The sequence below is a fragment of the Rhipicephalus sanguineus genome, chromosome 8, assembly GCF_013339695.2.
Source record: "Rhipicephalus sanguineus isolate Rsan-2018 chromosome 8, BIME_Rsan_1.4, whole genome shotgun sequence".
NCBI classification, from domain to species: Eukaryota; Metazoa; Arthropoda; class Arachnida; order Ixodida; family Ixodidae; genus Rhipicephalus; species Rhipicephalus sanguineus.
The window spans coordinates 46,086,304-46,103,347 of NC_051183.1; the positions used below are offsets into that span (position 1 = coordinate 46,086,304).

Consider the following 17,044-nt stretch of genomic DNA (forward strand, 5'->3'; position numbering starts at 1 on the left):
TAGGATTAAACACGGACCCGAATAAAAGAAAGATAATGTTAGGCGGCTTGCCGAAAAAGCGAGATTAAGAGTAGCAACTAGACTAGAAGATTGTGTATGCGCGTGAGGTCTTTACGAGCAGAGGAGCACCCCCCCCCCCCCCCCAATGTTTATTACGTTCACCAAGGAACGGTAAGCATTCGCAACACATGACTGGCAATTAAATTAGCGTTATCCTTTAAGCGGGAATTGCAATTTTTTCAGTGATAGCTTAAGGGCCAAAAAGATGGATAAACTGCTGCACGCGACGCGAGAAACATTGCGAGCGGTACCACAAGATCCCATGAACTCTACATCTAAACAGGATAGACACGCACGCATTCCTAATCTAAAGGTAAGATTGTAACATAAAGGAATCGTGCATAAAAACCACTCACGTGTGCCCGTTGGATCGCTAAAAACACGAGCGAATAAAAAATGCAAGCGCACCATATCAGAATACACAAAACACGATGGTCAATAGAGAATACGCGATAAGAAGAGAACAAAAATCTGATGACACGTAACAGTAGTGAACACGTGGCCTTATATGAGGTGAGCGAGTTCAACATGGAAGCAGGGGGCCACTGGTGTCTCGCTGCGGTGATCTCTGCCGAAAACAATGCTGGAATCCTGCCGCGTATCCGTCTCGTGCACGATTTTGACTTTCCACCACACATGTCGACACACCGCACTTCTTGAAGAATTCTGCTGGTCGGAGTGAAAAAAACCTGCTCTCGCAGCTACGATTGTCCCTGCGTCTGGACGGCAACCCTACCCTGCCTGGTCAAGCGAGTTTCGCGACAATGACGCTGAACGAGGGGAAGGGAGGGAGGGGTGGGGGTAGAGGTTGAAGGAGACGAAAAAAAAATGCGAATTCTCCCTTCTTGAAAGCACGGCTCAGCCTACCACAATGGTGTGCGATCCCCCCAGCATGTCTATGGGCATGCCGTTTGAGAAAGGCGTTCGTCGAATTTTCAATGCATCATTTGTTGCCGCATGTCGCTACATGAAAACTTTGCGTACACCACGTTGGAGCCGCATTTCTCATCGTATTTCACGTGCCATAATAATTTTATGCGACTGTTTCTGAAAGCACGTGGGAAGCAATCGTTGAGCGAGATTTTTACTTGAAAAAGATACGTATATCACAAAATGGACGGCAACAAAGTGCAAATGCGAACTGACAAACACGTGGCAAACACGTGTTTGTCAGTTCGTTAAAGATGGTCAGCGGGCTAGTTGATTTGTAAACATTCAAACGACAAAACGTGTCTTCACTTCGCCCGGTCTTTTTTGCACCATACCTATTTTTCTCAAGTAATGAACCAACTAGCTCAGCAACACGCCTTGCTGAGCTTTTTACTATTTTCATAAAGTAAAATTGTGACATCACTGAAGCAAATGCGCTTGTTACGCTTGACCCAGACACGCGCGTGAGTAAATACGTTTAAACACAGAGATCGGAAACTGTCCGTGTAGTATATGAGCGCTCGCGCCACACATTCAGCGGCTGAAAGGATATAGCGCTATAAATATGATGACAGGCTCGATTTATGCACAGAATTAGTATTCACATAAAACTTCTTCCGCTAAAAGCATTCGTGCGGGAATGTTTGGGTGAATTTTGATGCTGGATACATTAGTGAAGTCGGCCGACCAGTGGCAAAAACATTTACAAAACAGAAGTACTTCGAATTTGGCCCATGAGGTTAATGGTATGTGTTATAACGTTTCAACAATTTTGATAACGTTGAACAACTGGTCAACGAAGTGGCCATCTAATTTCAGTCAGTTATTCTTCTAAAGACCATCTTTTTTGGTAGAAAAGTAACTGTGCTAGTGATAGTTGTTAGTCATTGTCATAGTAGAAACTAATAAGAGAATGCAAGCTATTCAGTCGGCGATACTTCGCGCCCCGAGTCGTACGTGCGGCATTAGCACGGTACAATATTTCATCTTTGTTATTTTTGCTAGTACAGCAGTCCATGTAGCGGTATTCTACAGCTTAAGCTACAAATATTCAAGCGCCTAATGCTCTATTGCATTACGATTGTATCCTAGGCGGGCGAGCTGCCGTGTTTCTTCGGCGGGCTGAAGGTAGAGCGCAACGTCGAGGTTATTCTCGTCACTGACGGCTGGCAACGCGGCGTCCAGCCTCGTTGAGGGGCTTCCGTCAACTAGATTGAACGGCGTCATATGTGCGCCGTTTCTTACACTGCCGTGTTAACTTCAGGTCAGGGGCGTAGCCAAGGGGGGGGGGGGTTGGGGGGTTCAACCCCCCCCCCCCGAAATTTTTCAATTTTGCTTGCATATATAGGCCCGCACAAATACAAACGCACGCACGAACATACATAAAGTATGGTTGAACCCCCCCCGAAAAAAATTTCTGGCTACGCCCTTGCTTCAGGCTATGTGTGGAAGATATTATGGCGTCCCATGTCATGTGTTCGACGTACAGTGCATTGCCAGCATGTCGGCGAGGGTTTCATTTAGCCGCTCGGTGAGGCCATTCGCCTTCGGGTGATGTCCGTCGGTGACTTGTGTGGCTCTATTTTGAAGATGGTTTGCGTTAGCTCTGCCGTAAAAGCCGTACCTCTGTCGGTGACGAGGACTTTTGGAGCGCCGCGACGCAGGAGGGCGTTCTCAACAGGGCATGTATAACTGTCTGAAGGGAGACAAGAAAGTTCCAACATCGTCGATAAGCCATCGGCTCCGCCGATGTCAGCTGAAGCACGGCAGAATGACGGCATGCTCGGCCCAATGTTGCCGGTGAAAGCCATCGGCTAAGCCGATAATGGGGAAAGTACGGCAAAACGGCGGCTAACACGGCCCAATGTTGCCGGTGAAAGCCATCGGCTAAGCCGATATCGGCGGAAGAATAGCAAAACGCCGGCAATCTCGGCCCAATGTTGCCGGTGAAAGAAATCGGCTGAGCCGATATCGGCGGGAAGACGGCAGAAGGCCGGATAACTCGGCCCAATGCTGCCGGTGAGAGACCAACATCGGCTGAAAGGCGGCAAAATCGGCCCAGTTTTGCCGGCGAAAGTCAGCGGCTCCGCCGATATCGGCGCCAGGCTGGCAATGCTGGCCCGAGGTGGGGCCGCGCACAGCCACCGTAAAACCAATATCGGCCCGAGGTTGTGTGCTGCCTGGGTCACCCGCTGACGTGTTTGGTTCCACCATAGCTGACAACCTTACGCAGGTCCAGCGTTCCCAGCTTCTGGACCTGTTGGAAGAATTTCGCTCTTCTTTCGATGTTGCTCAAACTTCTCTCGGCCGCGCGTCGGCCGTTACGCACGGCATCGACACCGGCGCCCACCTGCCACTGCGGCAACGTCCATATCGCGTATTTCCCACAGAACGCCGTGTAATCACCGAGAAAGTCGACGACATGCTTCGACGCGATGTTATTCGACCCTCCAACAGCCCCTGGGCGTCTCCTGTCGTTCTTGTTGCGAAGAAGGACGGTTATGTGCGGTTCTGTGTGGACTACAGACGACTCAACAAGATCACTCGTAAGCACGTGTATCCACTGCCGCGAATAGACGATGCGATTGACAGCCTGCAAGGCGCCGAATTCTTTTCATCTCTCGATTTGCGCTCAGGGTACTGGCAAGTACCTACGGCTGATGACGCTGGTCCGAAGACCGCCTTTGTCACGCCCGACGGCCTGTACGAATTAAACGTCATGCCGTTTGGGCTGTGTAATGCGCTCGCCACCTTTGAGCGCATGATGGATACCGTTCTGCGCAACCTGAAATGGCACACGTGCTTGTGCTACCTCGACGAGGTCGTCGTTTTTGCTGCGGACTTTTCCACCCATCTTCAACGCCTACGGCATGTTTTGACGCGTTTGAGCGATGCCGGTCTGCAACTGAATCTAAAGAAGTGCCGATTTGCAGCACGGCAGCTGACAATCCTCGGCTACGTCGTGCCCAAGGACGGAATTCTCCCCGATCCAGCCAAACTTCGCGCCGTGACCGAGTCCCCGAAACCTACGTCCGTCAAAGAACTGCGCAGTTTCGTAGGACTGTGTTCCTACTTTCGGCGCTTCATTCGAAATTTGGCGACTATCATATCGCCCCTGACGAAGCTCCTCGGAAGTAACGGGCCCCTCCATTCATGGTCGTCAGAGTGTGACGACGCTTTCGAAAATCTCCGTCGTTTGTTAACGTCGCCTCCCATACTACGCCACTACGACCCTACGGCTCCTACAGAGGTACACACAGACGCTAGCGGTGTTAGCCTTGGCGCTGTCCTTGCGCAGCGCAAACCAGGGTTTCCTGACTATGTCGTGGTACATGCAAGTCGTACGCTTATTAAAGCCGAGACCAATTACACCGTCACCGAAAAGGAATGCCTGGCGATCATCTGGGCCCTTACGAAATTCCGACCTTATTTGTATGGTCGCCCATTTGATGTCATCACCGACCATCATGCACTATGCTGGTTGTCGTCATTGAAAGATACCTCGGGCCGCCTCGCCCGCTGGGCACTTCGCCTACAGGACTACGATATCCGCGTGCTGTACCGCAACGGACGCCAGCATGCTGACGCCGACGCACTCTCGCGCTCCCCTTTGCCTGACGACAATACCCATAGCTCAGTGTCTCACAATGCCGTTTCTTCTATCGACATTCGCACCATCGCTACTGAACAGCGCAAGGATCACTGGATTGCCTCATTGATAGACTTGCTGACTGAGCCATCGGCTACACCATCCACTCGCGCGTTGCGTCGTCAAGCCCACCATTTCGCCGTTCACGACGACCTCCTCCACCGACGCAATTACGGCGACGGCCGCCAGTGGCTACTCGTAATACCCCGCAGTCTGCGTTATGACATATGCGAGTCGTTCCACTCTGATCCGCAGTGCGCACCCTTCGCACACAATCGACACCGGGGGCACTCGCGCGGCGACCTAGTGGAAAGAAGAGGAGAACGAAGACAGATTAGAACAGCTTGCCCGACGAAAGGGTGTTGTCTCTATCTCGTTCATCACAATGGCGTAGCCTACGAACAACGAACCGTGAGTGCGTCCTCCTGGCTCATCGGCGCTGCGGACCTTCCATCCAAGGAACGCCCACGATCATGCAGCCCGTGTCCTTACTACTGCCGGAAGCTTCTGTGCCACCATTTGAGGACGGCGTCCAGGCCTCCTCGGTGGCCAAAGGGCAGGCTTACCCTGGCGCTGCGATGACAACACGCGGCCTCCTATTGCCCGGGAACGCTGTTCAAGCTTCCCGTGGCGACAACATCTCGCTCAGGACTCTATCAGCACCTGAGCTGCTTAGGGGTGCTGTACAAGCTCCCTCTGACAAGGATCCCGCTAGAGTGAGCACAACCACCACCTCCGACTTGTCAAACATTGCCACTAGCTCCGTGTGCGGATCATCGGATAGCGCCGTGGAGCTGCGGCGTACCATCGCGCGACTACGCCTCGAGATTAACGTCTTGATAGAGCGGAGCTCGGAGCTGTGTCCTACTGCTGTACCACCATTAAGCGCCATGACTGCTCTGTTAGCCACGCCAGCCCCGCAAGACATTGAATCTAGCTCAGCCGTGAACCGCAGAGAGCTCAGTTGTGTCCTCGCATAGCTCTAACACCAACTGGGCCCCTTGGCGTCAGCACACTCAGGATTTGGACTCCAGTCCCATGACCACCGGCAGTTTGCGGCTGGCAGAACGATGCCGACAACAGGGTGGCGACCGTCAACGCTATCGGGGTTCGCGAGGCTTGGACGGAACCGTAGAAATGGTGCGTGGCCGTAGAGCGCCTTCGGGAGGGTGCCGCGGCGTGGCGAAGGTACGAAGGCGTGAGGCAGCAGTCCTGGGCAGGATGGAGTGCTGCACTGATTGCCGCTTTCGGCCGGGTTCCCTGCGCCCCCCGTGAGTCCAACTCGACTTTCACCGATGACAGAGCTCAGGAGGGGCATTACCTCGAGGCTGCATATGCGAACCGCAGCTACGCAGCCTGGCCGCGTAGAAACATCGTACTGACGCCACGCTGTGACTCTGCCTCGGTATCCGACGCCATAACATCCCTACCAGTGGCCAGGAGCTTTTCATATCCCTACCTACTGGAAAAGCCGCACCCGTGCTCGCCATCGCCTGAGCACTTGTAGGCACCGGCCCGCGACTTTCTCGACGTTCTGCCACCTTATGAGACATACCTATACGCCGATGCCACCAGCATCCTGCCTGACGAGATGGAAGCGGATCTGCCTGCGACACATTCATTGGATGAAAGTGAGAGTGTTTAAAACTTGATAAGAGACGACCTTTCAGAAGACAAGTTTGAGATTGGGCTAGTTGGTAATCCATCTTCAACAATCAGCGCAAGAACGTACAAGGGACAAGAAAGGGAACATAGACAAGCGCTGTCTATGCGCTCGTCTATGTTCCCTTTCTTGTCCCTTGTCCGTTCTTGCGCTAATTGTTGAAGATGAAAATTTCAGAAGGCACCAAACTATCTGAAATGTCTGAGAAGTTTGAGATTGTTTTCCTCAAGGACCTCCCACCTGGACGCAGCGCAGCTACAAGAATTCCTGATTTGAGAACGTCAGGGAGCCCCACAGCGACAATGCTTCAAAAGCACAAGCCCCGTCGCAGGTCAGCAAGTAAACTTGGCGCCGCGATGCCGTAGACCTGTAGTAGGACACGCAGACGCCTCTCGGCCCACTAAGAAAAGGGCCGACGGCCTCGCTCTGTGCAGCAAGTTGCTTTGCCGGATCCACAAGCTCGTGCCCTGTTTCCCAGATGGCGACCGAATAAACGTCCGGACAACATGCCACCATTCGATGTCAGCAAGAGCCGCCCGCCAGAGATGTCACAAACTTATTCGCAGTCAATTTCCCCCAATGCCGAGAACTTCGACCACGACGCCAAAATGAAGCTCGCCAGCCAAAGAACGCTAAGGCGCATTTCCGAACCAAGTTGCAGCGTGGCGCGAACACAGCGATGCGGCCGAAGCCGCCCACCAGAGAAAGTGTCGGCAGCTCCGCGCGCTTGCAGTCATGGCCGAGTGTGATGACAAAGAACAACGTCGGGGCTAGGTGTCAGACGCGCGCACAGCTAGCGGAAAGGAGCGGAGAACGAAGACAGATTAGAACAGCTTGCCCGATGAAAGGGTTTTGTCTCCGTCTCTCGTTCATCACAATATATATATATATATATATATATATATATATATATATATATATATATATATATATATATATATATATATATATATATATATATTGTAAGCAAGAAAAGACAGAGACAGCACCCTTGCTGCGGGCCGGCTGTTCTTATTCTTCTAAGCTTCGTCCTTCTCTTCGTCTCGCCGCGTATGCGCCCGTGCCCGAGCGCCGCTGTCTTCATTACACTCGGCCACACTGCGAGCACGGTGTCATGCCAAAAAATGACCCTTCACTGGCGGTGGTCGTTTCATCTCTAATAAACCATTCAGAGGTCCTGGGTCCTGAACCATCATAGAGACGCCGGCTTCTAGAGATACCGATGCTTCTGGCGGGCGGCATTGGCTGCCTCGCAGAGGCCGCTGACGGCCACGCTGCGACACTGCATGGCGAGCTGCCGAAATTCTCTCTGGCGGGCGGCATTGACTGTGCCTAGACGGTCGATCTTGTGTACGTGGTGACTTGTCTTGGCTAGCTGCTGAACATTCTGGGGGGCGGCATTGGCTGTGTCGCGGCGGTCGACCTCGGCCACGCAGCGACGGCGTAACATTCTTGCGCTTGTCTTGGATGACCTTCTTGCTCAACGGTGGCGTATTGGACACGTTGTACTTCATTTTTTCCATTCCTTGTGGGTCTCCAGTCATGTGCTGTGGGCCCTTCCCTTTCAGGACGTCTCCTGTGAGCATGTGAGGGTGCTTCTTGTTGTTTTTGAGCTCACGTTTTCTGGTCTCCTTTACCTCCACACCAAGAAAACATGGGCGTGTCCTGGGAGCTTCCCGATGGGTGTCTGTTGTTAACACGGCCACTCCTATTTTTTTATTTTCCCGTACAACAAGGCGATCGAGTGCGCCTTGAGTAGGTGACTGCTCTAGAAGCTGAGGAAGCGGCTCCAGTGAGTAGTCGAGCACGGCTATGGAAGCGATGGGTTCTTCCGGTGCCTTCACTGGAGGCGTGCCAAGAACAGGAGGAGCCGACATTTCCGCGTGTTCGAGCAACGTCGAATCTGAGGCCCGCTCCTCCAACCGCTCTGAATGAGGAGTGCTCTCGGCCTCCCTCCGTGATGGTATGGCGTCGGATACAGGCGCAGAGACTGAGACTAGCAGCGGTGTGCAGCACTTGGTTCCGACGTTTTTTGTAGAGCAGCCAGAGAAGCTATCTGTCGTGGGTCTTGAGGGCACCGATGGGTCATCAAGGCGGTGTCCCATGTGAGCTCGATCACCGACGGAGGGCAGATCCGTGGACACGCGAGCTGCATCATTGAGGTGGTGTGCCTCGCAACTCCCGTGTGTGGCATAGGCTCGGTCGGCAGGGAGGGGGTCGCACGCATGAAAAAGTGGACGAAAAACAGTAGTCAATCTTGCACACCACTGATTCCAGGATTGTTGTTTCACGCCTTCGTAGTTGTGCCATGCTTTGGCAGCATCACGAAGGCGGTCAATGGCCACGCACCATTTCTGTTGGTCCGTCCACGCCTCCCGAGCTCCAAGAGCGTTGACGGTGGCCACCCAATTGTCGGCGTCGTCTTGGAAGCCGCGGAATTCCGGCAGTTCGCAGGGAGCCGGTGATGGTGCTACGGTAGGCGAAACTCCGGGGCATGACGACGCCAACCAGTCGAGTTGGTATGAGAGCTCCGTGAGGGCACACCGCAGCTCTCTGCGGCTCTCGGGTGAGCTCTCTTCATGGTCTTGCGAGGCGGCGGCGGCCAACGCGGCATTGAGCGAGTGCAGTGCTGGCAAGGCGGCAGGACACAGCACGGAGATTGGCGCTGCCAAGGCGTTCACCGTGACTCGGAGTCGCGCGATGGTGGCGGAAAGCTCGGCGGCGCTCTCGGGCGATCCGCGCGTGGTGCTTGTGGTGACGTCCGAGGAGTATGACACGATCAGCGTACTCACAGAGGAGGGACCCTTGTCCGAGGGAGCTTGGACAGGACCCCTAAGCGGCTCGGGTGCCGATGGAGTACTGAGTAAGCCGTTGTCGCTGCGGGAAGCGTGGATGGCATTCCCGGGGTCCTTGCCGTTGGAAGCGTCAACCGCGTTCCGAGGTAACCGGTACCCGTGCGATGGCTTGTCGTGAACTGGTACTGCGGCGTCGATGAAGGAGGCTTGAGCCGCCGCGGAGGCCTGGACGCCGTCCACGGACGGTGCCTGAAGCGCCGACAGATTGGCAGGTGGTGGCGAGGAGGCATGTACGCCGTCCCTGGGCGAGAGGAGCCCGTGCGCATTGTTGCCGCGAAGTAGCACGTCACCGGACAAGTAGTTCCCTGGAACCACAATGGAGGCCTGGACGCCGTCCGCTGGTGGTGGGATGGGTGCTTGCCGCGGTGGTCTGCTTGCGGGTTCCATCAGCGAGGAAGCGTGACGGCGTTCCTCTGGAAGACGCGTTGCCTCAAGCTAACAGCTGGGGTTCGCCGAAGCCTTTCGACGGCTGCGCCATTGTAAGCAAGAAAAGACAGAGACAGCACCCTTGCTGCGGGCCGGCTGTTCTTATTCTTCTAAGCTTCGTCCTTCTCTTCGTCTCGCCGCGTATGCGCCCGTGCCCGAGCGCCGCTGTCTTCATTACAATATATATATATATATATATATATATATATATATATATATATATATATATATATATATATATATGAAAGAAAACTAGTCACAGTAAGAAACATAAAACATAACAGCATTTAATCTGAGCTTTCGGCCGGGGACCGGCCTTTATCAAAGAATGCATTCGTACATGGCGTACGGGTTTAAGTACAGATTTTGTCAATACATAGATGTAGGCACACCATCGTGATTCGTTGGACCATGACATAGGAGGGGCCAGAACAACAGCAAACAAATCCCAGGGAGAGAGCGACACGCATACAAGGTGACATACACTGCATTGCAATCTGTGAAGAATAGAGTATAGGCGGGGTCAGAACATACACAAAATAAATAACAAACAGCGAAACCAACCTACGTGTGTGGTTCGGAACGAGAGGCGGAGGAGAAAAAGAGAAAAAAATGGCAAAGATGCGATCGCACTTACCACGCTAAATGGGGAGACCCATCAACTACGGGACGAAAGGAGAATACGCTCACGGACGCCGGATGTAAACGTGCAGCATGCGCTTCCTTGTTGAGAGTGCTACCTTCAACAAGCGCGTGAAAAGCAGTTAAGTGTTTGCCCGTCCATGCGCCTTTTAGAGAAGGGGGTTCGGTACGGCTTTTGAAGTCGACCGGTCTCCGCGGGCATCTTGCAGGTGCTCGCGGCAATGACCATAGCCCTCCCTCAAAGAGAAGGATACGTCTCGCTGGTGAACAAAATTGAGGACAGCTGCTGTTAGGCGCAATGTGTGGGCACATGACATATTTCTTTCAATCAAGAGACATGATAAACATATACATATACATATCCGTACATGCACACACACATATAGATGCATACGGATATACATACACATGCACATACGTACTCATATGAACCAACAACCGATGTTCAAGCGTAAAAAAAAACAGAAAAAAGGGTACCGCATTCGTACTTGCAGGAAGGGGGGAACGAGTACGCACGCACATGACCCGTAATCACAATACCAAACTTAATGGCATATGTATTTATCAAGAATTGGTCCAGGCTCGAATAGCACAATGCGCGACGTCGGTAATCACATGTGTACATGCATGCACATCAGGGTAAACGGATGCTTCAAATTCTGCATCTTGAGTACAAGAGTTTCTTGGAAATTGGTCACCTAGTTACCGGCAGAATCAAATTTTTCGGGTTCGTTGCAGGTCAAGCATGATAGTCGGCCTATGCTTTCCTCAGAAGGCACCACAACATTCTACTTGAAAGCGACAAGTTGCAATGTGTTTTCCGGGAACCTCCACGCGTTGTCTACAGACGGGCGAAGAACATTAGAGATATTGTAACGCCCTCTAAAGTGAACACTCCTGAATTCACAGGCAGCGGCCCCTGCAACAAGCCTAGGTGCAAACTCTGTCCAATGATGAACAAAGTGTCCACCGTCACAAGTACCGCGTCTTTGTTTTCTTATCAGATAAGAGGCAACTTCAACTGTGACAGCGCAAACATAATCTACCTTCTCGAGTGCACCTTATGCCATGCACAGTACATTGGTCAAACTGAGACTGCGTTCAGGATGAGAATCAATAATCACAGAGCACACGTAACGGCTCTACCGCACCTTCCTCTATCTAAACATGTTAATAACCTTGGCCACCCCTTCCATACATTTTCCGCGGCGGTACTTCAATCCAATTTCAAAACCCATTATGACCGGGAGGCTCGTGAATCATACCTGATCCACAAATTTAACAGTGTCTCTGGTGGCATAAATGAAAGCATAGGCCGAGTATCATGCTTGACCTGCAACGAACCCGAAAAATTTGATTCTGCCGGCAATAGGTGACCGATTCCCAAGAAACTCTTGTACTCGGGATGCAGAATTTGAAGCATCCGTTTACCCTGATGTGCATGCATGTACACATGTGATTACACACGTCGCGCATTGTGCTGTTCGAGAAATACATATGCCATTAAATTTGGTACTGTGATTACGGGTCATGTGCGTGCGTGCTCGTTCCCCCCTTCCTGCAAGTACGAATGCGGTAGCTTTTTTTTTTAAGCTTGAACATCGGTTGTTGGTTCATATGAGTACGTATGTGCATGTGTATGTATATCCGTATGTATATATATGTGTGTGTGCATGTACGGATATGTATATGGATATATATATGTTTATCATGTCTCTTGATTGAAAGAAGTATGTCATGTGCCCACACATTGCGCCTAACAGCAGCTGTCCTCAATTTTGTTCACAGGCGAGTCGTATCCTTCTCTTTGAGGGAGGGCTATGGTCATTGCCGCGAGCACCTGCAAGATGCCCGCGGAGACCGGTCGACTTCAAAAGCCGTACCGAACCCCCTTCTCTAAAAGGCGCATGGATGGGCAAACACTTAACTGCTTTTGACGCGCTTTTTGAAGGTAGCACTCTCAACAAGGAAACGCGTGCTGCACGTTTACATCCGGCGTCCGTGAGCGTATTCTCCTTTTGTCCCGTAGTTGATGGGTCTCCCCATTTAGCGTGGTAAGTGCGTTCGCATCTTTGTCATTTTTTTCTCTTTTTCCCCTCCGCCTCTCGTTCCGAACCACACACGTAAGTTCGTTTCGCTGTTTGTTATTTATTTTGGGTATGTTCTCACCCCGCCTATACTCTACTCTTCACAGATTGCAATGCTGTGTATGTCACCTTGTATGCGTGTCGCTCTCTCCCTGGGATTTGTTTGCTGTTGTTGTTGTTCTGGCCCCTCCCATGTCATGGTCTAACGAATCACGATGGTGTGTCTACATCTATGTATTGACAAAATGTGTACTTAAACCCGTACGCCATGTACGAATGCATTCTTTGATAAAAGCCGGTCCCCGGCCGAAAGCTCAGAATAAATGTTGCTATGTTTTTCACTGTGACTAGGTTTCTTTCATATAATTAAACCAATAGCCACGAATATTCTTTCCAAACCATATATATATATATATATATATATGTGTGTGTGTGTGTGTGTGTGTGTGTGTGTGTGTGTGTGTGTGTGTGTGTGTGTGTGTGTGTGTGTGTGTGTGTGTGTGTGTGTGTGTGTGTGTGTGTGTGTGTGTGTGTGTGTGTGGAGAGAGGAAAGTCCGACTTCCAATTTAAAGTATGTCATGTCAAGCGGAACAACGCTTTACCATGTGACGCTAGGAGTCGCAGAGTGTGGACGCATGTTGTGTCGGCTCCGCAGTTTTCATGTGATTTTCGTTGAAAAATCGCAGAACTTGGCTAAAAGTGCTACACTTCTCTATATGAATGCGGAGCATTGGGAGGCCGCGCTTCTTAGTTAGAGGATCAACTATTTGCCTCTAGTTAGTGAACCAACTACAGGCAACCGGACAAGCCGAAGATGCCGCTAGGGCCCAAGGACCTCTAGATGCCATCTGAGGGAGGGAAGATAGACTCCTCTGAGACTTGCCGTTTCAATAAAAGGTGTCTCAATTTACACAAAGGCGACGATCCTCCTCGTCAGCTTGGCTCAAAGCGCAAAATGCCACATAGGCTGCTACTCGCTGGCTGCTTCGCATAAAATCGATTCACACAACGCGCGGGATTGGCCGAATTTTTTTATTGCCATGATTTGTTCACTTTGTCAAAACATGCACCATGCAGCAGAAAGTGGGCTAATCCTGGCACAGGAAGCTTTAGTTATGTCAGGAAATTCCATTTAGGATGGCCGAAAAAATTCTCACTTGTTAGCAAATATCACTGGCTACCACTACACTTTTTATGGTTACGAATTTTTCTGCCAAAGCTTCTTTCTGGGTGAGTAATTGAGTTGCTCTTCGCTGACCAAAGTGGTAGTAAACCCCTTTACTGACAAATCAAAAATGATTCACACCCTTTCACGGCACTTTCACTGACTGACTGTGTCGGAGGTGTTTTGTATTCTCAGAAGCATTTTTGTTTTCTGAACACCAGTTGCTACGCAGTTCAAGACTTCTTTTAACTTTTCATTGCTGAAGTGGTCCCTTGAGTTGTTCCGCAGTACAACATATTATGCGCATACAAATCTGCTTGAGGGACATTTTTCATTGAATGTGACTTGTCAACGGCCCGTGATCCAATTTTTAAAGCCTAAACGGGCGAAAAAATTGGGGGCACCTTAAGCTTCGCCTTTAAGAGTTGAACACGATAGCGAAATCCGGCCCCTAGTGCGCACTTGAACGACTAAGTGCATACTTATTAATGTGTATTGTTACACACACACGCGTGCGCGCGCGCGATCTATCTATAGTGATGGTGCAGGTTTTCGATCTAAAGCACTTCCTTGTGCAGGAGTCGAGACATATTTCTCACAATGCCTCACAGATGGCAGCACATTATCTAACGTTTGATGTTTGCTTGATCAGCGCCTCCTCTAGAAAGCAGGCGTTGGCTTGATATGTTTTCCGCTAGATGGACATAGTTGTCTATTTTTGGAGCTGTTTGAACGTTCCTGTGTGTTTGTAACGGCGATAGCTGCACTATCCCGGCTTTTTTCGAAGCACTGCGTCGCGCAAAAAACGTAGGCCTCGCCAATGCGCCTACAAATCGCCGAATGGGCTCATATTCGTCGTGACACCCGCCGAACAAAATGCGTTAAAGGGGTGGTGCCACCAAATTTGCGGCTTGCGCGTTCTTTGCTGTAAGCGTTTCCTATAGCTCCAGGAAGCATGATGCACGCACCAAGATTCATGTATTCTAGCTAAATAATTTAATATCGCCTTTTGATGTTGACAACTTGCGGTTTTGGTTTCTGGGCGCCGAGGTTGGGCAGTGACGTAGAAGTGTAGGAGGCGCAGTCACATGACCACACAAGGCTGTGACGCACTAACCAAGAAGCGATCGAAACTCGGCGAGTGATGTAGCAACCGATGCTTTGCCGCTACTATAGTGAACTAGAATATATTCTAGTTCACTACAGCCGGTACGTACGTTGCGGAAGTGGCGGAGGTCCGGAGATCACTCACATTACTACAGTAGATTTGGTGTGACGTCACTACAACTTTCGTTGCCCATCCTACAGATCTACGTCAGTGTTGGCGCGCTAGCGATGGGTTTCGCTCGGGAGAATGGGCATTTAGGCACACTTTGGAAGGGAATTAAAATATATTCTAAACGTTTGCTGTGTCCGACACTTCGTGTGGAGTGTCCTTGCATACAGAGGAAACCCACAACAGGCTTGTTATAGCCTCGAAATTTGATGGCACCACCCCTTTAAAGAGACTCCTTCCGCTACTTGGCATTTATGTAGTGTTTTTTTTTTTCGAACCAGTTGCAAGTAATATTGTTGCTTTGTGGTAGGACATCTGCTTGCCACGCAAACGGCCCGGGGTCGATCCTCAATGGGACCGAAGATTTTTATTGTTTTTTTATTTGAATAACTTTCGATTTTTCGGTGACGGACGATTTTTCGTTCACGAGCGCCGGTAGCGACGCAGTCACCGACACCGCCGCCGACACCGGGATTTCTGCGACACGAGCTCTCTAACGCTATCGCGTTGAACGTGTGGCATTAACAGCCCCTGAAATAGCTGCCAGACAGGGCGGCCAACATTCCGTTGTCAAGGGATGGGGACCCAAGCCTTGAAGATTTCCCGGCCGTCGCCAGGGGGGAGGCTCTGCGCCCCATGAAGCCATCCGTAGGGGGCCCAAAGCTGCCCCCCCATCCCCCTCTTTGTCTCCGCCTATGATTCGTAGCATAGCAGAAAAAGGGAAGTGAAGTCAGGGTGACGAAGGAAAGAGGGAAACGGAAGGCAAAGCATAATATATCCGTGTCTAGTATAGTATATCAAGGGCGTGGAAAAGGGCAGTGAAGGAGACAAGGAGTGATGTGAGGGTGAGGAGGGAAACGAAGAGGGGAAAGTTGCCACTACATCCCAAATAAAGGGTTCCTATACCGCCATGGACGCCGAACAGGCTGAACAATTGGAAGGGCAGCGTTTGCTTGCCCCTGAACGCGACCGCCGCCGAAGGGCACGCGAATCAGTGCTCCAGACTTCCCACAGTTTTCACGTTGAGTGCAACTGCATACAATTTTTTTTTCGTTTTTTTTTAGGTGACGCGCGATGAGTCGTTCGATGGACGTCTTGCCGACATTGACGAAGAGTTTCGGGAGAATCTTCAAGAGTTAGTTGCTTCCGTCCTCGCACCCGAGAACCTGTTGGTTAAGCTGGCTAATGGTAAAATATTATCGTGCGAGCATTTGATGACCTTCTTCAAGGTAAGTAGATATGTCTTTCATGCACTATCTGCATCAATAATGGCCCCTACTCTTTCCAGGCTTATGTGGAGGTCTTCAAAGGAAGTGATTTGCCAGAGCCTCTAACCGCGCTTCTTGTGAGTAACTGTAGATAATACTAAGAATGTTGTTTTAACGCACCGTGCTCCTGCAGGCGACTGCAAACGCAACCAATGTGGCCGCCGTGGACAAAGCTAAAAGGCATTATATGTTTGAAATGAAAAATGTAAGCCAAAATGTCGTACAAAGGTATCCCAGTGATCGAACATAACACTTTTCGGTCTCCGCAGAGGCCTCGAAGAAGTCTGGACGAACTGCGTGAGTTTCATCGTGTGAAGCTGGCAGAGGCAAAGAAAGTGTTCAATGACTTTCCAAAGTTGGATGGCGGCGCAATTTCACTCACATCCATGAATGACCTTACAAAGGCAAGGCCTATTATGTTTTTTCATTGTTTTGCTGCAACAGCCTGGTCTGAAGCCACAACTAACCATACTGGTCAAATTATCCTCGATAAGGAATGATTACAATTGCTTCCCTACTTCTGCGTCTTCTACTACAAATAATAACCAATCATAAGTTTAACCTGGCCGGAAACCACCGTAAAGCATTAGTTCAAAGGCAAGCAAAATGAATTCTTACTAATGACGAATACAATACAGACAGTATCGCAGAGAAAATACAAACTAAAAACAGCCAAAATATAAAAGCGGGAAGTCAGCACAATGAAGCAAAAATGCAGTATAACACAATAAATATGGAATGACAACGATAAATAATATCGCTTACAACAATTCAAAAGATATATAGGCGGAAAGACGAAGGAGTACAATGTTCTAACAGGGCACAGTTCACGGGGAAACAATGACAGTGACCTATGGAAATAATACGGATAATTAAAGTAAGAATCATAAAGGTTTCATATCGTGCGGATCTTCGAGCGTTGACAGATGCGGGCGAGTATATAAAACACTCTATGGTATCTGGTTATCTTACGTGGAATTTGAAAGTTAACCACTCTGAGCCGTTCCGGGCAGATTATACTAC

The 17,044-nt window shown here is 50.4% G+C and overlaps 3 protein-coding genes across 3 annotated transcripts in view; all 3 read left to right on the forward strand.

The window, feature by feature from the left end:
* Positions 1-17,044, forward strand: part of LOC119401806 (atlastin-2) — a 470,696-nt gene that overhangs the window by 402,974 nt on the left and 50,678 nt on the right. The gene's annotated exons all lie outside the window — the stretch shown is intronic.
* Positions 1-17,044, forward strand: part of LOC125759445 (atlastin-3-like) — a 186,606-nt gene that overhangs the window by 78,451 nt on the left and 91,111 nt on the right. The gene's annotated exons all lie outside the window — the stretch shown is intronic.
* The window catches only part of LOC119401808 (atlastin-1-like), a 55,302-nt gene that overhangs the window by 29,692 nt on the left and 8,566 nt on the right, over positions 1-17,044 (forward strand). The window contains exons 3-6 of the mRNA XM_037668801.2: positions 15,818-15,982; positions 16,042-16,098; positions 16,155-16,226; positions 16,291-16,425. Coding sequence (XP_037524729.2) covers positions 15,818-15,982; positions 16,042-16,098; positions 16,155-16,226; positions 16,291-16,425 — 429 coding nt within the window. The remainder of the gene's footprint in view (positions 1-15,817; positions 15,983-16,041; positions 16,099-16,154; positions 16,227-16,290; positions 16,426-17,044) is intronic.